The sequence below is a fragment of the Nothobranchius furzeri genome, chromosome 1, assembly GCF_043380555.1.
Source record: "Nothobranchius furzeri strain GRZ-AD chromosome 1, NfurGRZ-RIMD1, whole genome shotgun sequence".
NCBI lineage: Eukaryota > Metazoa > Chordata > Actinopteri > Cyprinodontiformes > Nothobranchiidae > Nothobranchius > Nothobranchius furzeri.
Window position 1 is genome coordinate 46,024,391 of NC_091741.1, and position 24,754 is coordinate 46,049,144.

Genomic DNA, 24,754 nt, shown 5'->3' on the forward strand with positions numbered 1-24,754 from the left:
AACCTTACCAGGACGGTCCAATGCTTTGTTCTTAGACATTCTTGTATGTTTTGGCTCATTAAACTGCTGGGGGACCAGTGCCCTGTGACTGAGACCAAGCTCGGCTGCATCTGTTAACAAAGAGCTGATGAGATTGAAAAAAAAAGAAAGAAAAAAATACCTTGAGTTTTGTCCCATCTGCCATTCTGGACATTCACCCAGAAGGTTTGTGGAGGGTTGACATGAATTTAGTCAAATCCTAATCTACCCTTTTCATGACTTGCTGTTTACATTGATGTCCTTGATCATTATATTCTAATTTGGTTCAAATAGATGTTTGGTGCAACCTTAGAGTATGGCCTTGAAGTTCACTTCTATGTTCTTCCAGTTGGCTATCAATTGTCCTTCTGTGTTTCCACCCAGGGTGGCCTTCTACAGGCACGGGGACCACAAACTTCTACTGTAATTACAGTAACATGGTCTTCTGCCCTTTTCCTCTAACATGCTCAAAAATAATCCACTTCTACTTCTCTATGGTCAGTGTTGCACACACCCCGACACCAAACAGCACCATGACTACCTACCACCTGTTAATCAGGCAAAATACTTATTACAAGATGATGGACACATGTGATGCTCATAACATGACATCTTATAACTCGGTTCCATTACGGGGACTCGGGACGGGTCAGGGTGGGTCATTGTTAGCTGGTATGGACCGGTATGCATCTGCAATTTCAGGAAAGAGTTTCAGTCGCAGTTTGGACTCTCACTTAGTGGGCGGGATTAAATGTAAATGCGTACTGTCGTGTCATACCAGTGCTTTTAAATTCTTCAGCTCGGCCCGGCGCTGTTCCGATGTCAATTTGAATCCATCAGCTGCTGCTTAGCTTTATGTTATGACATGCATTGCACATAGATGCTGGCTGTACCTCAGATTTCATGTCAGGATGAAAGAAAAATAATCCAATAAATAATTTATTTAAACTGTTCTCTTTATTCCTTTGAATTCCACTATGATGATTTTGACACATCTTTCTGTACGACCCAGTCAAAAAGCTGAAAAACAGTTGTGTCCAATAACTCAGGCAGAAAATTCAGTGTTTTCCCTTAAATCATCTTTAATTGCATGTTGATATACTATAAAGAGAAGTAGAGAGGGGTTGAAAGCCAACCGAGGAAAAGAGATGGTGACACTCAGTTTCCACCTGTTTATCCTTAAACGTGTCGACTATTTCATTATCTTTCTGTACGAGTATGAGCAAGCACAGTGTTGGAAAACCCAACGAGATGATGGGGCTGGTACGGCAGAGCCCTTTTTGTTCATTTCTTCATGAAAGTTTCTTTAACATTTAGCTACACTTCCAAAATGCTACATCGATTTCCTCCCAAATCCATCCGATTGGTGTGTCTCATGTTCCCTGCACGCGCATCACATATGTCCTCTTTAAAAACACATTGTTCAAACTGTGCTACGATAAACAGAGAGACAAAATAATGTGAGTGCGTGGAAACGAGGCACTGAAACACTTGCAAAACAGAAATTTGAGATAATAAAAAAAAGAAAGAAAGAAAAACAAATCTTCATTTTCTCAGACGTATCATCCATGCCCAAACATTCCATACATTTTCAAACTGATGTCATGCATGAAAAAAATTATTCATCACAACATATTTTAAAGTTGTTTAAAAAACAAGAAAAACAAGTGAGCAACATTACAATCATCAATTAATGCATCATCCATGATATTATAACTCAATTTCATCTGCTAAAATTGATTAAATAACCCTAAAAGTATGTTCCTAGCTAGCATAAATATTAAACTAATCACCCTAACCCTAACCCTAACCCTTTTAAAACCGTTAAATCCTTTCATTGTGTTACGCAACAACAAATGTAATCAGTGGAATGAACATGGCTGGGAGGATGTTGATTTGTGAGCAGGTCGTATACGTTCATCTCTGCCTACCATGACACAAGCCTGCTTCTTCACAGGTGGCAGGTAAAGCTTGGTTTATGCTTGACGCATTTACTTTCCGCTTGGTGATGCGGCTCGCGGATGGAACGCGCTTCACAACTCGCAGCGTTTATGGTTCATGCGGCTCTTCTCTGCGGTGAGCCAATATTCTCCCAAACTGTAGGGGGCAGCATGGAGCTCTATGGCATGCATCCAACACTACACCATGGTAGAAGTAAAAATTACTGTTGTTTACAACATGGCATTCCAGCATTTTTTTAACAGCGTCCTCGTCTTTTCCGACAGTGCGAGCTATTTCTCTCCAAGATTTATTAACTACATGTTGATCACGGTGATCTTTGAGAGCTGAATCATACAAATGTCTGTATTTACGAACCTCTGCCATACTAGTTCTTGCCAGTCCGCCATGCTTTTCCACGTCCGACCGTCCGCGTGGTTAGAACATTTCCTAGGTGAGCGGTGCGGAAAGTTTGGGCCGTGCGGAGGCACGGTGGAGGGGCGTGGTTGTTAAAACGACGCAATTTTGCCGTGCGGAGATGTGCGAACCTCGCGGACGCGTCAAGCATAAACCAAGCTTAAAGAATAGAATGATAAGATAGAGAGCTTCCCTCATTGGCTGTGTGATAATAAATCAACAAATCAGATATATGGAGGTCAGAAGGAAGTGGGGTTAACTGATGACTTTTTCCAAAGTACCAGGTGGGGTAGATGCTGACCTATTTCAGCATGGACATCTGACAGGGTGGTAGCAATTTGCTCGTCCTTTCTGACGCGGTTCGCGTTTGGTATTTACAATCTCAGCTCAGGTGCAACAGAAAGAGATCAGATAGTGCATTTTTTGTCCCATTCTTTAAATAGCAGGATAGCCGACAGCACAAAGAATACCATTAATGTCAGCATTTGCAATAAAAGCCATGTGTAGGTTTTTTATTTTGACTTTGTCTTTTTGAAAATGTCAGTGTGAAAGGGTAGAACGGAGAAAACAGTCACAAAGATCCAAAACAAAAAGGGAGTTTTGAAGTGGACTTGTAGGAATCCACCAAAGGAACACACACACACACACACACACACACACACACACACACACACACACACACACACACACACACACACACAGGAAAATCTAGACAAACAGAGTTTAACATTAAGCAGCTGCAGCGGAAGCGTTTGAGTGAATTCGTCTGGGATTTCCTGAAAGTCACATTTGACAAAGTGCAGATGTCAGCACAGTGAGTTGTACATTTATTACACGTGAATGCTGAATGGGATCAAACAGTTACAACAGTCAAGCAACTTCAATGCAAGAAGCACATTCCTCTCAGTCAGTAGAAAACATCCTTAATCGTTTATATGAAGAGTTGGAGTGAGTTTGGCATCTGTTGTTCTTCCCTGTAGAATAAAACCCGGGTGACAGCTGAGTGAGTGCTTTCTCAGATGATACAGAGCCACAACACAAAAGAAGAGTGGGTAGAAAACATAGCTGACTGCAGGAAGCCATTTTCCTTGTTTTTATTTATTTTTTCATCTAGAGGAGCAGAGGAGAGGAAAGAAGACCCTCTACCACATAAATAAATCATCAACTGCGCAAATAGCTAGATAGCTTTCTTTTGCTATTTATTTTTTCAGCCCCTGAAGGGAAAGTCCTGAAAGAATGACTATCTCAAAACAAATGGTTGTGGTTTTTTTTTCAGCCCTAGCTTTCAGTCAAGTGCAAATAAGTCATTGTTCAGTGGCGACATAAGTATTTTTGGCACGTTTTCCGTTGAGTGTCGGATAGACACAGGTGAACAGACAGCACAGGAGGCAAGAGGTTTCGGATAAGAAAATCAAACAGAAGCGAAGGGTCGTTGGAGCGCATTCATCCATCCACCACTGGAAATTTTCTAAAAAGTCTCAGGGAGTTCAAGAACTGAAAACTGTATCTGTAGTTTTTCTCTAGCGAGAGATAAAACTGAGAACAAGTTATAGAAATTTGTTAAAACTACATAATATTTCAAAATACATGAGGAGTCAAGTAAAACCTTATATTTGCACTTTATTTCTTCTAACTTCTTTTAAAACCTTTATGCTTTTAGTTGATCTTTTCTTTAAATATATGCATACAAGTGGATTTTTTCCATTATAGCTCTTTCATCTGTGTTTATATATCATATTTACATGATGTAAAAGGTTTTGAAGGGAAGCTAACGTGAAAGTTTGAGCTGTGATTTATTTACACCATGCTCCGTGAGCCGCTCGCAGTCCGGTGCAATGCGAGACGCGGGTCCGGAGGTATATACTGGTGCGGGTGGTTGTAGGGTGGGGGTGGGGGAGGCAGCGGGGGCTGGTGGCCATCATGGGAGCCGTCTGGTGAGCGGACAGGCGTGGACATGGCAGACTGACTGAGCTGCTGGAGACTGTGGTGGTGGTGGTGCTGGTAATGGTGGTGGGTGGGCGTTTGGCTGAGGAAGGCCTCCATTCTTCCATGGCTGCCATTGTCAAGCATGAAGACTTTGACAATCTGCTGACACTGGATGAGCGTCTCGGGCCGCAGATCGACCATGCTGGCAGCGGGTTGCAGGAGGGGGACATGGTGGGCGGGGGTGCTGGCTGCTGACTGCAGCTGCGGGTGCTGAGGAAGAGGAGGTGCTGGCCCCTGTGCTAACCCCTGGGGCCCCTGCTGGATCAGCAGCTCCCCACGGTTGTTAAGAAGGGCCACGCTCTTTGCGCTCCGAGCCGTGTTGCTGTTGCTGAGCTGGCACGTCTGAAGCCTGTTGTGAATTGACACCTAGTTTAGAAAACAGCCAAGAGAACAGCATCAAATGTTATAAAACTGGTTCCTCCTCTACAGTCCGTCAAGCCCTCTTTTTTTTCCCTGTGGGGGTGGTAAGGCACAGCACGCACACACACACACACACACACACACACACACACACACACACACACACACACACACACACACACACACACACACACACACACACACACACACACACACACACACACACACACACACACACACAGTCAGACAGGGCATGCGTGGAGGCATAGGTGTTAAGGATCAGTGGAGGTGTAGAATCGTTGTGAACTACTGCAAACCACCCCTCCCTCCACCCCCACAGATGCTGGGAACAGTGCAGATCGGATGCTGGGAACACCAGTGAGTGACGGGGGTCGGGTGGAGAGCAGTGAGGGAAAGAACAAAGCTACAGAAGGGGCCCGTGGTTCCAAGCGGGCCACTGTGGGCCCCTGTGTCTCCCTTCCAAACCACCATGTGGCACTATGGTAGCAGTGGAAACGAGGAAACATCAAGGTTGAGGTGAGACAAGGGTCAAACGAAGAAGAGAGGGAGGTGGAGGAAGAGGAGAGGAAGTGAGCTGACAACCACAGATGTCCACAGGCAACATTAATTTAAAATGTCACATTTCTGTCTATTTTCCTTCTCTTTGCCTCTCCTTGAATTATTCTCACCGAGCCTATTTTAGAAATATCACACCGAACAGCGCAAACTCTACTTAAAGTTGTCAAATTCCTGCTTCTACAACTAAAATATTGGATTTGATTGAAAGTGCTCCTTAAAGGTTTCATTTTTCCAATCAGCATTTAATCAACCACGGAATAGTGTGCTTGCCTACATATAACTTTCCCTTAAAACTCTGCAGACCAGGCACTATGTGCAGGATCTGATGTGATGCAGCTGTGAGGAATCTCCATCGTTATTGTCTCAGTCTTCACAGATCTCTGTTTTTAAATAAAGAATTGAGCTCCTTTCCATCAAATATTTTAGCTTGCCTTTAAAATTTTATGTCCGAAGTATGCAGAAAAGATTTGCTCCTCAGACAAAATTAGCTCACTGGAACTTCTGCATGATTAGAATGTACCAAATTTCATTTGGATTATTTTCTTGAACATGGTCAAAACATCAGTTGTTGAAAACACTTAAATCTTTTTCCCCACATGAGTGCATTTCCATTAAGACTTTGTGGAATTTAGTGACATCTAATGGTGATTTTGGAGATAGCATCCAAATAAAAAATATTCTTCTTGTATGTGAACAAAAAAACTGGGATGAACATTAAAAATGTAACAAAAAGGGTTCTGAAGACCCAGTAATTGATTATTGTCATTCTAGGCTTTGCTGTGCACAATGGCATACTGGTATTCTAGTGGTTTTTCATCGTGAAAAGTCCAGATTAAAGCTACATGTTTTATTTCTGTATCCAAACTGTGGACCACTTTTCTTTATAATCTAATTAATAGAAAATAAACAAGCAATTCACAAAAATGATTGATTTTTTTTCAAATAGTTAACATCCAGTTGTTTGATCATTTGGTGCTGCCTTAAGGTTCTAACGGGTCCTTCTTGTGGGTAATTAAGCTGATGAACAGATGGAGACACAAACAGATTACTGCATCAAGATGAAATCATGTAAAATCATCATCTCCTTTTCATAATCTTGGCACAGACTGGTTTATTATCAGCACCCCGAAGGCAGATGGTAACATAATCTCAGCATTAACATTTCTTCACAAATAAAAGCTTGCCATGAGATGTGGTAATCCTGTGGTTTCAGAAGGCTCTGTGGGAGCGAAGAGTCCTAGCTTCCAAAATATCTCAACAGTTAACAGGCTACCTCTGATTTTTACTACTGGCTGCATGGCAGAAGGAAGGATGCCATGAAGGCTGACTGCAAGCGAAAAAGCCCCTAGAAAAATGACAGGATGTTAAGAAAGCCCCAGGAGTCAACATGTTGAAGAAATGGTTTAAGAAATCTCAAATCATGAAGCACACTTCTGCTTAAAGTGAGATTTCCAGTCTCCAAAGAGCAGTGTGGAATTCAACAGCCACATAATGTCAGGATGGCCGCCTATGTATTTGGCTTTTTGCACCAAGCCACTCCACAGCCACATGGAGTACTCAGGAAGGTCACGGGGAATGGTAATTGTGAAGTGCCAGTAGAGTAGTTGGCCAGCTCTCTTGCTCACACAAAAATCTCGCCTGAGGATCCCCCCCCCCCCCCCCGAGCTTCTGGCTTGGGGTGGAATGGAAGCAACTGGAGATCAAATAAGTGTCAGATTTCTCTGACTACATGTTACTGAGTTAAATAAACTCTCACTGCTTGGTGCATACATTCTGCACACATCCTGGGTTCTTTTGTTTCCTTGAAAACCTCTAAAAGGAGTCCCAGATTGAACGTAAGCTCGTGAAACTACAACTTGCTCCTTTTTGGGCAGAAACTCATGAGTCTGACGCCTTGCATGACGTACCCAAAACAGGCTTTTTCTAATTAGATTGAGTTATAAACATGCCCGCAGCACTTTACCCAGCAGCATTCATTCACTCATGCACTCCTCACCCATGCCTGCTTGACGCCTTTAGTCCCAGAGAAATGACTAGTCCTGAGCCTTTGTCCTGTCTCATCCTGCCCTCTGACTTACCTGGTGTTGGGGACATGGACCTGTCTGTGTGCACTCACCTCTGCTGCATTGTGTCCACTTCCGTCATTTACCTCCTGATTTCCTGGAGGTGTGAAAAACATACAGGATCAAAAAGGTGACTGGAACTGAGCCAGGATCCTCTGGAGGTTTCTTCCTGTTAAAAGGGAGTTTTCCTCTCCACTGTCGCTAAATGATTGCTTAGTATGAGGATTGCTGGGTTCCTTATATAGGAAACGTTTTACTGACTGGCTTAATGAACTGACCTGTATTGGAATGTTTACTATGTGAAGTGCCTTAAGACGACTCTTGTCATGATTTGGTGCTTTATAAATAAACTTGAATTGAATTGAACTGGGGCTGTGCAGTGGTTAGAGCTGTTGCCTTGCAGCAAGAAGGTCCTGGGTTCGCCTCCCGGCCTGGGATCTTTCTGCATGGAGTTTGCATGTTCTCCCAGTGCATGCGTGGGTTCTCTCCTGGTACTCCGGCTTCCTCCCACAGTCCAAAAACATGACTGTTAGGTTAATTGGTCTGTCTAAATTGTCCTTAGGTGTGAGTGTGAATGATTGTTTGTCCTGTGTGTCTGTGTTGCCCTGCGATGACTGGCTCTCTGTCCAGGGTGTACCCCGCCTTATTGCCCATTGACCGCTGGAGATTTTATTTTATTTTAGTTTTATTTGGAAACCTGCTTTATTCTGAATGGATAACATATGTCTAGAATGACAAAGTATCGTGGATAACAGCCGTTTTTTCAAACTGAGGCTATTCAGAAAGCAATCTGCAACTAGTCAAATAGTAGTTATTCATCATTTTAGATAGAACGGCATTATATTCAGAAATGGTGTTTTAAGGTTTAAATTGGAAGAAGGAACTGCATGAATCTTATATCATGCAGGAATGGGATGTTTTAGGGGTCTCCCTACAGTAAACATTACAACCACTACAGCAGTCTTACATAGTCCAGTGTTGCTGAGGATGCAATTCAGCAAGTAACTACTTAAATATGGTTGTTCTTTAGTTATTCAGATCATAAAAGCACCGGCGGTGCAGCAGAACTTCATGTTTGTTTAAAAAAAGCAGCATTTTGCTCTCACACACCTGGTAGGGAGCCCTGTTTGCTGCGCTGCTCTAGCTGTGTGCCGTTGCTCTTAACTGAGTGCGTTTTGGCTCCTTGCTGCTTTTCCAGCTCCCCTGCAAAGAACAAAGACGGTCATCCTCATAATCACCATGACACAGCAAAAAAATAAATAAATAAATAAATGTACCGACTAGTAATGTAGTAGTGGGAACACAAGACATTAAAAGCTATAACCAAAACGTGATTGCACATAAAGTCAAATCTGTTTATGTTATTGGTGGGGTTCTCTTTCACACACATTTAAAAATTCAAATGACAGCTCTTCATCTTTTTAATTAAACGTCAGACTTGCGTGTTGGTTCTCATCTTGGTGAATAAATGCTTTGTTTCCTGCAGCATCTAAATTCAGATTCTAAACCACAAAACAGACAGGTGCTGCCTATAAAATGATTTCTTTTTCATTTACGCAAAATGTACGGAGCATTTAGCCAATATATTGAGACGCAAAAGCAGCATCACTTTCATTTACATACAGTGTCCTGGAATTACCTTCAGACTTCTGGTTCTAATTGAGACAAACACATTTTGCATCAAGTACTCAACATGTGGGTAGTTAGGACTTAGCTAAGTTACATTTGAACATATTTTGTTGTCATTTTCTAGGATTTACAGACATTTTACAGGAGCCAGCTGCAGAAAGTTATGAATTTAAATGATCACAGAGCAGTAGGAAGTTATAAAAACATTTCACATGCATCCCAACCGGTACAAAATAGGAAATAAACCAAGTGTTTGACAAACACTATTTTAATTATAGCTTAAAAATAAATAGAAATCAAGGTTTGCAATATAACGCATTATAATTATAAAGCAACACAAATCCCTAAACCACATGTTTACCCTATTTTACTATTGAAAACCAACAAAAGAAAAAAAACAACGTGCTTTTTGGAAATTTTGCAACTTTACTAAATAATAATGAGATCAGTGTGTGTGTGCCTGTGCGAGTGTACATACATTTGTGTGTGTAAAAAAAAATCCAAGCTTTGAGAAGTGAAACACCAATTATTGTCTTCCCATCGTACTTGGTCTCTCCCATCTCCCTCCTTGATTTTCTGTTTTGGAAGTTAAATCTGTTGCTTCAAATCCCAGCAGGTGGGCCGTTCTCAGTGCAAACTGTTGGGTCTCAGGCTTTGATTGTGCAGGTTTTTTTTTCCAAAAGTGTGAAAGTACATGCAAGGTGAATTGCATTATAATCAGGAGAATTTGAGCTAATCCCTCCTGCAGCCTGTTGAATCAACTAGAGAATACAAGAAGGCCAATGATGTCACATGATTTGTGTCTAATCAGAGGTTTTCTTGGAGGCATTTTCTGAAATGTTTCATGAACCTGTAACAAAATATTTGACTTTATGTATGTATAAATCAATCTTGACCCAGCTTTGGCTGCAAAGTGCACACCAATGTGCACTCCCCCTATGAAGTTATGTACGTAGACTAAAATGCATCTCCTATTCATTTTAGTTAGCATAATTTATAATGAGAAAGCGTGTATTGTTACAGGTAGTAGAATGAAACTGGATGGGATTAAAACAGTGTATAGTTATCGAGAATGCTTGAATCTCTTGGTAAAAACTAAAGAACCGTCTCATAATGCAGACACACTCACACTCGATGCGTATCTGCTCCATCTCCGACACCTCTGCAATGGATTCCTTCAGGTCTTCTACAAACTTCAGCAGTTCCTCAGAACTTTGGGCACAGAAGTGGAGAACCTGCTTCTTCTCTGAGCCATACGGGGAGAGGATTGTGATTCCGTGAGGGTAGTCTGTGGAGTTAAAAGAAGATTTGAGTGGTCTCAAAGGTGGGAGAAAAAGCTAATTACCTGGCAACAGGTGCCACTTCCTGCTGTGACTATCATGAATGACCTTCAAAAGAGCAGGCAGAACTAGAATCCTCCTAACAGCCAGCCCTCACGCACCATATGTCTGCAGAAAGACCTTCACAATAAAGTTAAAGCCCATTTAACTTTGTTTTTTTTCCATCTCAAGCATGTTGCTGCCTTTACGAATGACCACATTAGGGTTCCTTTCATCTAAATTCATCTCAAGGCTCCTGAATCACACCAGATTTAATTTCTGAACTAAAAATGTTAGACAAAAGATTTATTTGTTTAAGTATCACATTGACTTCACATTGTGAAGATTAATGCTGGAGTCTCTCCTGCCGAGGCCTGTGTGTATACCTGCAGCTTCCCAAATGACACTGTTTGGTTGAATTATGGCACAAGGTCTGTCATTTTTGTGGACTTTTTGCGCTTCACTTATCACAGCAGTAGCAGCAGCAACTTACATTCATTTTCATAAAGGTGGAACTGCATGCCAAGCAACCCCATGGCTTTGCAGAAAGTGTAGGCTGCAGAACTCTTCTTCTTTGGACAAAGCTTCAAGATCTGCAGACATGAAACTCAGCTCAGACACACACAAACTATTTAATCCTACCACATTTATTATAAATCTGTATTAATGTGCAGGATGACCTTCAGTTGTTTATTTAGCCTTGGAAAAAATGAAATGAACAGAAGTGAAATAAGAAAACATACCTAGATGCATTAAATACATTTCAGACCTTTTTCATCAAATGACGTTCCTGATAGAGAAACTTGAGGCAAATCAGCTTTGAACTGATACTGTTTGGTTAAAGATTCCAATAAAGAAGTCAGAGTCAAATGCATTCCAGGCACTTTAAAGTAACACCAAATCATTTTTGAACTTGAACCTAGAGCTGTAACAGTGATCTCAGTGACAGTTCAGTTAGAAAAGACCAGTTTCATATTTGGCACCAATCCGCAGCCCTCTACTCGGCGATGATGCACTTAGAAGTTTTGTGGTGCAGATTGGAGCTCTATAGCAGGAGCTCATTACCTGCTTTACAGCTGTTAGCTGTTATGCTAGCAGTTAGTGTTTTCAGTTCACTAGTGATGTGTCGGTTGCGAACGAACCGGCTCTAACAGCCGGCTCTATGAAGAGAACGACGCGAGCCGGCTCGTCATTGGGAGCCGTCACCCTCCCTCCCTTCCCCCTCCTGCTTTGGTGAAAGCCACAGGCGATTGGTCAACATGTGTAACTGCGTGTCCAGACTATCCACACACGGGAAGAGGGAGGATCAGACTCAGACAGACACACAGCAGAGCACATGCGGGCAGAGGGAGATGAGAGGGAATAAGGAGGAGGAAAAAGGCGAGTGAGAGAGAGGAAAGTGCGACGAAGACGGTGAGAATATGAGCGACAGCAGTTGGAAAGTTGAAATTTCTTAGTGTTCAGTAAATAAATCCATATAAATGATAAATATTTAATACATTGCATTTTTTTCTACATTTGTAAATCATTTTACAAATAGTTTTGCATTTTTTTTGGTGATAAATATACTTTACACAACAGAAAATCTGACGAGCCACTTGGGAGCTCTTTTCTTCCAGCTCTTGGAGGGTGCAGAGGCTTTTCTTCTCCTCTCCTCCATATCTTATCCTCAAGGCTTTTGTCAGTCTGTGTGTGCTGGGTGCACGGCTGCTTCTGCATTTTTTCTGGAAACTGGAAACTGAAATTCACTAAAATGGATCTCGTCAGTTGGTCACTCAATGCGGTTGATAACATTTTTTCAACGATGAAAACAGGAGAAGGGGCTCCCGGATGCCCCTCCGGGACAGACCAGCTGTCTGTGGAGGACTCTGAAGATGTGTGGATATTCGTGGTGTTGGTGTTGGGTTTCCTGCTGATCGGCATTGGAGGCTACCTGGCTTACCGGAAAATCAACGAGCTGTCGAGGAATATTGGCCTGATCCCGGAGCTCAGAGATGGATTGCACCACGCTGTGAATTCACAGACTCACATAATTGTCGAGATGAACCGTAAGCTTGGGACTTTGGCCGAGATTCATTATTGGCACAAAGACGGATGCCATCAAGGGGAGAGTGGACGAATCAGCACGGATTGGGATAGTTTAATGTCCATTATTGGGATTTTGAGAGGTTGAGGACCAACAAACTGTAAGACAGAGAGGAAATTATCTCTGTCTGGCCCCAAAACAATTTCTAATCGGAATCTGGCGTCCTTGAGCCTGCAAGGCTCCAACGAAAACTCCTCCCTCAGAAGATATGTGGAATGTGCCGTCGCTATGGCAACTCAAATCTATCTCCTATCCCAGCCTGGGCGGGACTGCGGGAAGGCCGCTGAAACGTTGCAGGGTCACTGCAACCCTCCAACCCTCAATGCTCCTCCCCCTATCCACACTGAGGTGACATGCACCGCTTATCGTGGCTGCGGGAACTGAAGTGGGGATAGTCCCAACCCACCACCTAGTGGACACTTATGTTGTGTTGTCTGAAGTCTGTTGCATATCCGTCTGAGATTTATTTAATTTTATTTTTTTTTGCAGAGCAAAGCTGCCCTCCCTATGGAGGATAGCTCTGAAGTGCCTTTTTTCCCTCCACCTGAACCAACCTTCATGTAACCCTCTTATCTCTATTAAGGTAGCGCGACTCAGGGTTGCGAATGACCACAGTCACCAATTCTTGTCATGTGTCTTGCCCATGTATGTCTGATCTCTGAATTGTATGTACTGAAACTCTAATTTCCCTCTGGGATTAATAAAGTATCTTTGATTTGATTGATTTGACTGATTTTTGGTGAGCTGAGCCAAAAAAAACGGCTCTCTAAAAAGAGCTAGAATTCCCATCACTAGTTCACTCAGGGCTGCCGACTCACGCACTGAGCGGGAGACACACGCATTTGACCCTCTTCACATGCTCTCGCGCCACACCTCCAATATCTCACGCTGATCAATCCTCAGTGAACAGGTTGCCAACCCCTCTCCCCCACTGTGACGGTCAGTGAACAGGGTGAAACAGTTCACAAAGCCTCTCACACATTTAAATGTTCAAAAGTTGGCCGCCCTGGTTCACTGGTCATCAATGATAGCACATGAAAAAGAAAAAGAAGTTTGCTTTTGTGTTGGCCTCATGGTGGAGCCTAGCCTGGCCTGCCAGACTCGTGTGCTGTTTATTTGTACACTAGTCTGGTTACTCACAGGCAGAGAGGCACATGAGGGGTGGTACTAGCCAGATAAAAAATAACCAATCAAAAAAAATAAGGCAAAAATGCAGACTGTACTGCACCATGCTGTAGTTTTTTAATTGTAATCAAAAATGGCATGTGGCAAAGGCTTTTAGTGCTTCTTCTTGTTGTTGTTTTAAAGCCATGTCCAAGTCATTTAGAACAAAGGAAAGAGCCGCAGCAAATTCTGCTTCAGGTGCCATCTTTGTTGTTTATTAAAAACTGAGTGTTGCGGTGTGTGATGTACGCTGCACAGTGCTGATTGGCTCAGTGAGAATTCTCGGGGGTTGGGATTATTTGAATAGGAAAGTTCCCAGACCCAATGCATCCCATAAAGAAGCATGGGGCTGGGTGGTCAGGCTAGGTGGAGCCTGGAAATAAAAGTAAGAGAGTGATGTATTTGAAGGTGAAACAAAGAGCTAAAACCAGAATGTTCATTGGCATTGCCCACACAAGTTTGACAAAAAATCACGGACCGATTGTGACCTGGCTTTGTTGCTCCTGGACTTGTACATAATAATATTTTTGATCCAACATTGTGGATCTTTTTACTTTGTGGTTTATTTTAGTATTAGTTGGCTAATGTTAGTGTTAGCTTAATGTTAGCATTAGCGTACAGCTGGCTGCACTAGGATTGTTTACGACAGTTATTCCACTTTAAACACGTAGGGCGGAGGAGCAGGAAACGGCTGTTTTGCTTACTATTTTTAGCACCCCTTAGTTTCCGTTATTAATTATCTGTGGTTGAAATGAAAATTCAACTTATCTTCGTGCTTTGCGTTCCTCTTTTAAACACCTTAATGAAAATGAAATGTCTCCTCAGCCTTTATTAGTTACTGCAGGAGTGATTCATCACTAAATAAAAAAATTAAAAGCCGTGTTCATGATCTAAAACATGCATGAAACGTGCAGGACGCAGATTGCAGTGCCTGGTAGGTCAGCTACATTGTTCTAAGTCCAACAGGTAACGGCCCGGCACACTGAAGTTACAAGTGTGATATTTTTTTTTCTTTTAACCTTTATTTAACCAGGATAGAGACCCATTGAGGTTAAGAACCTCTTTTACAAGGGTGTCCTGGCCAAGAGACAGCAAAAAATACAAACAGTTACAATGTAATGACAATGATATTGATAAATGATAAATGACCCGCACTTGTATAGCGCCTTTCAGAGTCTCAAAAGTGCTTTACACTACAGTGCAATTCACCCATTCACACTCACATTCTCAAACTGGTGGTAATGAGCTACCATGTAGCCACAGCTGCCCTGGGGCACATTGACAGAGGTGAGGCTGCCGAGCACAGGCGTCACCGGTCCCTCCGAACACCACCAGCAGGCAAGGCGAGTTAAATGTCTTGCCCAAGGACACAACAGCAGAATTATCTGTCCAGAGCCGGGATCAAACCTGCAGCCTTCGATGCTCAACCTCCTGAGCCACTGCTGTCCACAGAGGACGGTAGGGCTTCGAGTGACTTTTCATTAGCCTGTAAAGGGTAATTTTAGCACATTCTGGCTCAAAAGTATGAAAAGTTGGATAGTATCCCCTTAAGCTGCAGGAACATGGGCCAAATTCAAAGTTAAGTCTCAACATTTCCCCCAGTTTTGTAAAATTCCTTCCACTAGCACCAGAAAATGACTCTGGGAAAAACGACTCAGATGCATGACCTTTGTTGTTGCAGGTTAACTTGTCTCACCTTTATTCCATACTGGCCTTTTAACCATCCTCCCTGCAGCTCCCAATTACTTTTATGCTACAAGGTGAACAAAAATGCTTTTTTCTCCTGGACCGATGCCAACTACTGACACCCTTTAGTTATGAGTGAAGTCAAGTACTTTGAATACACAACTCCTGCGTGGCGCTTAATCAACACTTTAATTATGCCCAGCATCAACCCTTCGATAACTCAACATTCTACAAAACTTCATCTCAAGTGAAATGCAATTTTATAATAAACAGCTCTATAGGCGAAAGACCTTTGCCTAAAGCTAGGCTGCTGCACTGCCTTTACTACCTTGTATTATTAGAAGAAATGGCTGGAAAGCCCTGAGTTATAAAACACAAAAGATGAGGAGCTTTCAGAAATGGCTCACAGTGGAAGCAGGCACTGCAGCTGTCACAACAAAATAAGGTGCTTTAAAGCTTCACTGTGTGCCGCAGACATGAGTTTTTCAGGGGAGGAAACAAGAATTGATGCTCCAAATATTCCATCGTGATTCTGTGTTTAATGGAAATGATTTCAGATGTTTAATTTTACATCTGTCAGGACAAGTAATTTCATTCTAATTCTAAAACTGATGCCATCTGTATTCCTTTGAAAATGAAAAACATTTTAAAATGTATTAAAACAAACACAGATCAGTGAGGGACTATGCCTCTAGATGACAGAAGCACATTGTTTCAACAGCTTTCTCTCAACTTTTGCAATTGCTTACCTTTTTTTAAGGAAAATTCTCTGTGAAGGCGCGCATGGATTATTTGAAATCATTGTTTAAGAACAGTCCAGCAAATAATTGTGGAAATCCTGAAAGTGTAAGACTTTTAGTAATCTCACCACGAGTAGATCGTTGAACAGGAAGACTTCTCTCTGGTGTGCTGCTTGTTTTTGGGCCTTATTGACATCTGTCACTTCAAAAAGTCGACTGCAGCACACCAGTCTTCTGTGAGGGACAGAGAGGACCTGGAGACACAAAAGAGACTCATTTACAAACTTTTTATTGAAAAAATAGACAATCTTGTCTCGCTTTGTAGGGCTGACATTTTTGGGAAGAAATTAGATCGTCAACAAACAGAGAAAGGGATAAAAGGGATAAAAGATATTTGATGGTTGCTCCAGATGCCACAAGGGTTGACTTCAGAGCCCTTTAACTGTGTCATGACTGGCAACCACAAAAATGTGCAGCTGGTCTGTCCAGCTGCAGAAGTGAATGCAGGTTGTGCCCTTCGCGCTGACAGATGTAAACCCTGGCAGCACTGATAACGACGAGCAGGAGAAGAGTTGCAGCTAAGAGGGGAAAGGTTCATAATATCCACGGGACACAACAGGAATCTGAAGTTTTGGTTCATCCAGGAACTGCACCTGTACAGCCACCGCTCCCAGGTCTGCTTCAGGCTGAACAGGAAGCAATTTAACTTCCTGTTAGCCTGGTAGAGAGAGAGCGGCACTGCAGCTCAGACATGTAAAGTCACCAGGAAGCCAGATACTTCTTGATTTGAAAATAGTGGAGGACCCCCTTGAGAATGAGATGTTTGATCCTACCTGTAAATAAATAAATAAAGAAATAAATAGTGTGTATTTCATTGCATCTTTGAGCACCGAGCCTGTCACTTAATCTACTGAACATTGAACAAAAGTGGTTTTACTGAGGACAAACTAAATTGGATTTCTCAGAGAAAGGAAGAAGAGTTTAGATTCATTAAGATTTTAACTCATATTGATCAGGTTTGCATGTTTGTGCATCATTTTCCCTTTTCAATCTTGCAGCAAGAGAGCATCAGGATAAAATTTGCTGTTGGCTTTGAGAACCAAAATAACAGTTTTTGGTGAAAAACTACAAGCTTTTACATTTGCAACATTTTTTTGAATTGGGATCAAAATGTCACTTAGCTTTTTTTAACTATAACACGGCCTGCTCTTTAATTTGTGATCTTGTAATTGCCTCCAGCAGCAGCAGACTTCAAGAACAGACACACAGATCAGCAATACAAAACTTGTGTAAGTCGTCACATCACATTAACTTCTCAGACTCCTATAGGAGACAGGAGATTAGTGAAGGTGCAGGCAGGGAGACATCTTGCTTGAAGGTTTGATAGGACACCCCCCTCCCTTCCAAAATCCTGCTGTTTCCTCCCCAAGGCTAGGCTCTTCCTCTGCTCCTCGAGTGGATTTCCAAGTTTATGAAGATTATGTTGGAGGAAATGCCTTCGGAGAATGATCTGATCGCGTTCTTACCCTCTTCACAATCTCTGCATCGCCCCAGTATCTTATCCCTGCAGGGTACACACACAGTAGCTCCAATATGTCAGCCTTTCATTAAACTAATGTTGGAATCACGTGAAGACGTCGTTAGCCTGAAATGCCTCTTGCTGTTAATCTGCAAATTAAAAGGAAAATGTCCTGAAAGGATCATGTTTGCCAATTATAATTTACACGACTAATCCACGTTTAATAGTGGTATATATTTATACCAAGTCAGAATGAAAATCAAGTATTTGCCTGGCAGCCACATAAAACAAATGAATTTCAAGTGTAGAACTTCCTATAAAAGATAAAAGGCCCTTCTAACCCGGCTGAAGATGGTAGAAACTTTATCTTTCCTTTTAATGAAAGACAGCTGCCATTAGCACAAAAAGGCACTTCGTATCATAATAATCCATCATTGTTTGGCTGTGACAGCACTCCCTCTGTAATCTTATGGCTACTCATCTATCACTGAGAAACAAAGAGAGGAACAAGCCAAAAGGAGGAGGAAAAAGACGAGTGCAATCATTTAATGTCAGCACCTCAATGTCATTTGGAAAGTTAGGATGTCACTGAAATTAATTTTTTTCAGTTCATTAAGATGTAAAGTCATAGTTATGTTAATTTATTTCTGATCACACAGAATATTACATCAAGGGGGACATAGAATGTTGCTCCGCAAGTTTTAAATACTTTCTAATGTCATGAGCGGGGTGAGTACTCCTCTCAATATTCCATCTTTGAGTGGTGTGTTGCAGGAGAGGGAGGTTCCCAGCTGCACCTGGTTTGCAATCAGCGGGCCCGGCTACTTAAGGAGGATGAACACACCTCGACGCTGGATGATTAGCTACAGCTTGGTAGTTTCCAGCCTCCTAGTGGTTCTTGTGATTTTGGATGCTCTAGTGTTTTTGGACTTCTGTGAATTTTTGGATTTTGTGATCACATGCCTCCAGGTTTTTGGAATGTCTCTGGATTCAGCGACGCCTCAGGATTACTCACCCGTGCCCCATAGGATTTCTAGACACAGCTCTGAACAGTTCTCCATTCCTCCTGACAGACCCGCTCTCCTGCTCACCTCCCGCTCCCTCTCCTGGACCCCCTTACTCGGATACACCCTGGCTGTCAACCTGCTCTCCCTCATTCCTGTGCTTCCCCAACTCCCAGTCTTTTCTCTGCACCCACCAAGTTAAGACTTACCTCCCTGGACTCGCCTGTATCCCCCCCCCCCCCCCCTTCAGACGCACCGCTCCCGTTTCTCGATCCCCACTGGACTGACCAGTGCGCCTTCTATCCCCGTTTTAAAATATAACCTCTCCATCATTCTGTGAGTTGGTTGTGATTTTGCATGTGTTGGGTTAGACGTATCCCCCTGACCATGTCTCATCTACGACCCCTAGACATCACGTCTGAACAGCGGGTAAGGGACTGATCCAGAAGTACAGAATTATTAAACTGACTTGAAAATCACAACTAGGAAAGATATCACCAGATTTCACACGATGGTGTTAACATTTGAAATAATGTGTTTTACTCTGCTGAGAGTTCAAATGAGGAAAACTAGGTGTTTATGAAATCTTTCACAGAGATTGCAGGGACCCACTGCATGAATGATGTCCAAACCAAATCACCTGAACTCTTGAAACTTAAAAGTCACTCAGTTTTAAGAGTGAGCTCAAGCTGGACTTTCCCAGTAGAATTGGTGAAATCAAAAGCTACAGATTAAGCATTCCTGACTAACTTAACTTTTGGAAATACCTGAAAATGAGCAAAAATGATGTAACTAAATAAGGTGTTTTGATGTTACGCTCCTTGTCTACATGATGTTGGCTCACTGTTGTGTTTTCAGGAGTTCCGGTAAGCTCTCTGTGCAGGTCTGTCAGGTTTCCCCCTCACAAATCTGTTTAAACACAAATGCACTGATTTTCTAGTGTGTCCATAAATGTACAGAAATCTATCACTCGGTCTTGGTGCAAAGAACAAAATAAAAAGTATTGAACTGGTTAAAAAAGGTGTCAGAATCCAAGTCAGAAATACTTGTAGGGACAATTTTGTGCAAGTTGTTCCAGACAGTAAAAGAAGCATCTAAATAAGACTGGAAAATAAAATGCTAACAGAATAAAATCAGGAGGCCACAGAACAAGTTTGTCATGACTCCAGCCCTTCAACCATTCACTTCACACCAGACACCAAATGAACTCCACTTCCCAACATTCCCCACACCGGTTTCAGCCTCTCCACATCACAGATCGATAGATGCATTTCTGTATTTCACTGGCTGCATGGTGGCGCAGTGGTTAGCACTGTTGCCTCGCAGCACGAAGGTTGCAGGTTCGAAACTCGGCTGCGGCCTTTCTGTGTGGAGTTGCGTGTTCTCCCGATGCATGCGTGGGTTTCCTCTGGGTATTCCAGTTTCCCCCACAAATCACAACATGCCCTATAGGTTATAAATTGTAAGTTGCTTTGGATGAAAGCATCTGCCAAATAAATAAGCATAAACAAACATAACGCACACCCTATTTTAGGAAGTTCTTCCCAATAGTCTGTGCTCAGTCATCAAAGCTCCTTAGTTCTGTCCGTGACATAGGCGCTTGCCGCTCATTACCGAAGTAGTGGCGACTCGCTCGGTAGCATGTATTCAACTTATTTCGCCTTTGTTTCCAGCGAGTTGGCTCAATCCGCCACGCCGTTGCGCCCGGAGCTTCCGTGCTCACATCGCTCAGTGGCTCCCTTGTCCTAGCCGACGCTCCAGTTCAAGTCGGACAGCCACAGCTCAACCCGTTGCATTGCCCCGGCCCGTCATTCACGCCGGGCAATTCAAGAGCTCCCACGCTCCTCAGCACCATCTTCAACCTCAGTAAGCCTGTTCCTTTTACCGTCTGGATCATCGCCACGTCCTCGTTTCCCTTCGAGGCTCGTGTCGGCTTTCCTACATTAACTGCGTGTTAGACGTCACCCATCGCTATCACTTCCGCATTTGGGTCTTTGTCGAGCCAAGGTGAGGAGACCTGACAGTTTGAGTGAATACCAAAACAAAACTGAACATGAAAATAGTCTCCTACACCTATCTCTTTCTTTCGCTTCTGATAGAAAATAGACGATGAAAATTTTGGATTTGAAGTCTGACAGTTCTACGTCACACTGTCACTAACAGTCATGGACTCACCCATCTTGACTCACGACGGGGAAGGCTGTTGTTGGTTTAGCGTCAAGGAAACAGCAGCATATGTCTCTGCTAGTAGAAGCTAACTGTTAGCATTAGAAACTCCTCCACACAGCAAAGCTCCTTCAGGCTTGTGTTGTGTGGAGATAAAACATCAATGTTGCAGAGTAAACAGACAGTGATAGAGTTGCGTTGCTATTAGCCATATATATATATATATATATATATATATATATATATATATATATATATATATACCGTAAATCCTCTAATACAGGCCCGGGTCTGCTTTTGACTCAAGCTCATCAAGCTCCAGGCCTTTATTGGAAGGAGGACCAGAATTAGAGGCAGGCCTCAATTTCTATTTGAGCAAAATGAACTAATGGTTCGCTGGAGTTTTTGACAAGTAAAATTGCTCCCACATTTTCAAAGTTAAACACATTTCTTTTAACAACGGTAGTTTCTGCTTCAGCCCTCTCCCCCCTCCCCCTGTGCAGCGGCCGCAAACTCACTGATGCGCCTGCAGCCTCTCGGAGTTCCTGCTGCTCTAAATATTAAAATAATTATTTCATTTTCTGTTCCTCACTTCTGATTACCTTCAATGGTGTCTGTTTGTTGCAACCACCAGGTACAAAAACTAACTTGTTTTTATTTGACTATTTTTCTGTCCTGTCTGTTTATTATCTTCCTGCATCTCCTCTCAATCCTAAAGAAAAACTGCTACCTGGGTTCATATATGTTCACCTCATGAGTTACCTTTGAACTGCACTTCTAAAAGATCTACCGACCGCAAAAACAGCGGAGTGCTTGCCGGCCACATCAGTTAAGTACGTCACCGAGGACAAAACAGGTGATGCGCCCCGATCCACAGCAGCGAAAAGCATCAGGAACAAATAAAAGACAGAAAACATAAAAGGAAATGAGCCGACATGAACGATCGCGTGTTAAATTAGTTTTTGAGGCGGCGACACCTGATTTGATAATGTTACTGTGGCCGTGTTCAGGACGCAGATGTCTGGAGCGCGTCAACAATCAGAGCTTTGCATGCGCAAGCTGGTTAAGGTTAGGATGGGAGTGAGGGGAAGGTTAAATTGCAAGAGGGTAAACGTCACAATTTGGTTAAATGTCCGTTTTACGGCGGGTGTCAGTACCGACGCTCTGGCACAGCGCGTTGCCTCCCAACGTGCAGGAGCTTGTCACCTGCTGACACCTAAGAGGACTGCATCTTGCCGGTCATTATCACGTGACAGCGACTAGTCGATGACAAAGTCACTATAGAGCAGTGAAGTCGACTAGTGACTAGTTCATACAACCCCTGCTACTGCTCCCCAGAGTGTTCTGCAGCATAATCAGCACGTTCTCTTTGAACTTGATATCAAATTTTCACCCCTTCTTCATCTCCGCACGGTTAAAGTTACCCTCGCGGTCTATCACTGGCAAATCAAAAGTGAGACGGATGACACAACTGCCCCCCGTACTTGCTTGTTACCACATTCTACCCGGCCACAATAAAAAAAAACGGCCATTATTCACCTCCACCGACTCAGACACCAACCAAAATATGATACCCGGCAGTTAATTAAATACAGGTTAATATTAGAGGATTTACGGTGTATATGTCCAAATATCAGGAAGTAAGACTCCAAATCTTGTCTGGAGCTACTTTGTTCTCCAGCTGAATTCTCCATGCTGGAGGTGCTTCTGGGCTTTATTTCCCCAGAGTACGACTTACAAGGTATTCATTCCTACCAGAGACAAATTCATTGACTAAATGAGTGGTAAACGCCTTTAACTTTAACAGAATAATACGTTCATTTCTATCCCATTCAACATGTGGAAGATGGCCACAGAGGGCGCTGTTTCAATTCATCTACAAAAAAGGTCATAAAGTTGATTTGAAAATGTTGAGATGAGTGTAATGATGTCAGTAGTTAATGATGTCTCTAGGAGTAATGACCTGAGGTAATGGTTGAGCTGTTAATGAGACGTTTAATGAATAATAAGTATGCAAGGTGATTATGATTAGGGCTGGAATAGCATCTGAGTTTTTAATTCTGTGGAATAAAATTATTTTCTAGGAGCCAAACAATTCAATAAAATCAAAGAATTTTTGTCTGTTAACGCTAGCTTGTTTAAAATATTTGTGGCTGTAGAGTAAAAAAACCAAGAGTGTGTCCTCACCGTTTTCATGCCGACGATGGACTGCTCAACCTTGGAGACGTAAGTGACATGGTCTTCATTGGAGCGCAACTCTCTCTGTTGTATTCTTTCGTAGATGCCCACCACCATGTCTTTGGGTATGTCTGCACCATCGTCCACACCTGAGATGGAAACAAGCTGATTATATTTGACAACCTGGACTCTGAACGGCTATGGAGTTACAGCAGTCCACCTGGATCTGTGTTGCTTTAAGGACAAAATGAATGCAACATATTCTGTGCAAGTAGTGCAAAGAAAGCTCCGACTTTCTGTCCTTGTGTTTGCTCTGTTTTGATTTTCTGTCGTTCACTGTCTCTGTTAAGTAATGACTAAGGGCGATGAGTGAGAGGAGGTTAATTGGCAAATAGGAGATTAACATTCCCACCTTGCACATGGAAGATTTTCTGTCTAGAAACACGAAGCAGCTCAAAGCCAGTTCACTTCGAAGCAGGTAAAGCTGCATGTCATTAGGCCAAAAGGTTGCCCTCAAATTGCTCCCCATTATATCAACACAGCTATACTGCACTGTGTGGTACATTGACTTTTCAATGGGGCAGGATGTGTGTGAAAAAATAAAATAAAATAAAATAAACGAAGCGGCCACTAATGATGGGATGTCATTGAGGCACCCTGGGACATCACTGCACATTAGAGTCAGGAGGAGATGGCCGCAGAGGAAAGTGTTCAAGAGTTTAATAAGAACTTTTTTTTCCTGATGGATTTCTGTTTGTTCAGTCTCAGTTTCTTTGCCAATAACTTCCCGTGCATTCCACATCGATGCTGGTGTGTTGCACGAGTTGAGAGATCCCAACGTTACCAGATGGATGAGCTACGATGTAGCCACAGCTGCCCTGGGATGCACTGACAGAGGCGAGGCTGCTGAGCACTGACACCACTGGTCCCTCTGACCACCACCAGCAGGCAAGGCAGGTTGAGTGTCTTGCCCAAGGACACAACAGCAGAATTCTCTGGTCAGAGCCAGGATTGAACCTGCAACCTTCAGATTACTGGACAACCCCCTGAGCTACTGCTGACCCTAAGAGAGATTTGGTCAGAGTTTGGGTTTATGCTTATCAACGTTTGGAATTCATGCACAACTTTTCCATGGAAACACATTTCATATGGGACCAAAAGTGTTTTTTCTGCCAGAAATATGCCCTGCAACCATTAAACAAGTGACCTCTTAAGGGTGGGAAGCACGTTATTTACAGTTTTATTCCATCTAATTTGAAGCTTTCAGAAGTACACCTCATCTCGGTGTAAATAAATCAGGGAATCAACATGTCTTCTAGCAAACAAAAGGAGAAATATTAATGAAAATTTCTGCTATAATCAGCCTCCAAAAACAATGAATTAAAAAATATCACAATGAGCAAATAACACGATCTCATAAGTGCACTAGAATCATTCATCGCAGAAACTGGATTAAATTAATGCGCCTCATTAAGAGAGGGCTTTGACACCGTCAGTCTGTTTCAGTCGAGTTAATGAATGTGCCACTGTTTGTCATTACCGCTGGGTTCAGGTGCTTAATTGCACCCAACCTCAGCTAGTCAAGTGAACTGTTCTTCTGTCAGTGTGTGGGACAGTCAACTGTGGACAGAATATTAAAAAACAGGATGCAATCAAAAAAATTATAAATGGGCAAAAGATCAAAAGTTTAACTGCAAAATAATAGATTTGTTTGATATGAGAGGAAGAAAATGAACAGAGATTAATAGATAGGCAAAACAAGAGTAGCATACCTTCATTTGCATAAGATGCTGAAATTGATTCTCCAACATAATTTAATTGTGAGGAACAGATTGGATGAATGCAGTAAAGTTGTTCTGCATCGACCTCAGCAGTCTCTGATTGATTACACAGATGGGGAAA

General features: G+C 42.5%; 1 protein-coding gene across 4 annotated transcripts in view; it reads right to left on the bottom strand.

The window, feature by feature from the left end:
- Positions 1 to 953: 953 nt before the first annotated feature.
- The window catches only part of iqsec3a (IQ motif and Sec7 domain ArfGEF 3a), a 109,739-nt gene continuing 85,938 nt past the window's right edge, over positions 954 to 24,754 (bottom strand). For 3 of the 4 annotated variants that reach the window (XM_015959412.3, XM_054739727.2, XM_054739726.2), the window contains 7 exons: positions 22,862 to 23,001; positions 16,114 to 16,239; positions 10,803 to 10,902; positions 10,120 to 10,278; positions 8,472 to 8,564; positions 7,415 to 7,458; positions 954 to 4,725 (listed from right to left, as the gene is read on the bottom strand). In XM_015959412.3, coding sequence (XP_015814898.3) covers positions 4,171 to 4,725; positions 7,415 to 7,458; positions 8,472 to 8,564; positions 10,120 to 10,278; positions 10,803 to 10,902; positions 16,114 to 16,239; positions 22,862 to 23,001 — 1,217 coding nt within the window. In that variant the 3' untranslated portion in view covers positions 954 to 4,170. The remainder of the gene's footprint in view (positions 4,726 to 7,414; positions 7,459 to 8,471; positions 8,565 to 10,119; positions 10,279 to 10,802; positions 10,903 to 16,113; positions 16,240 to 22,861; positions 23,002 to 24,754) is intronic. The other variant, XM_015959422.3, reaches the window with a different exon arrangement.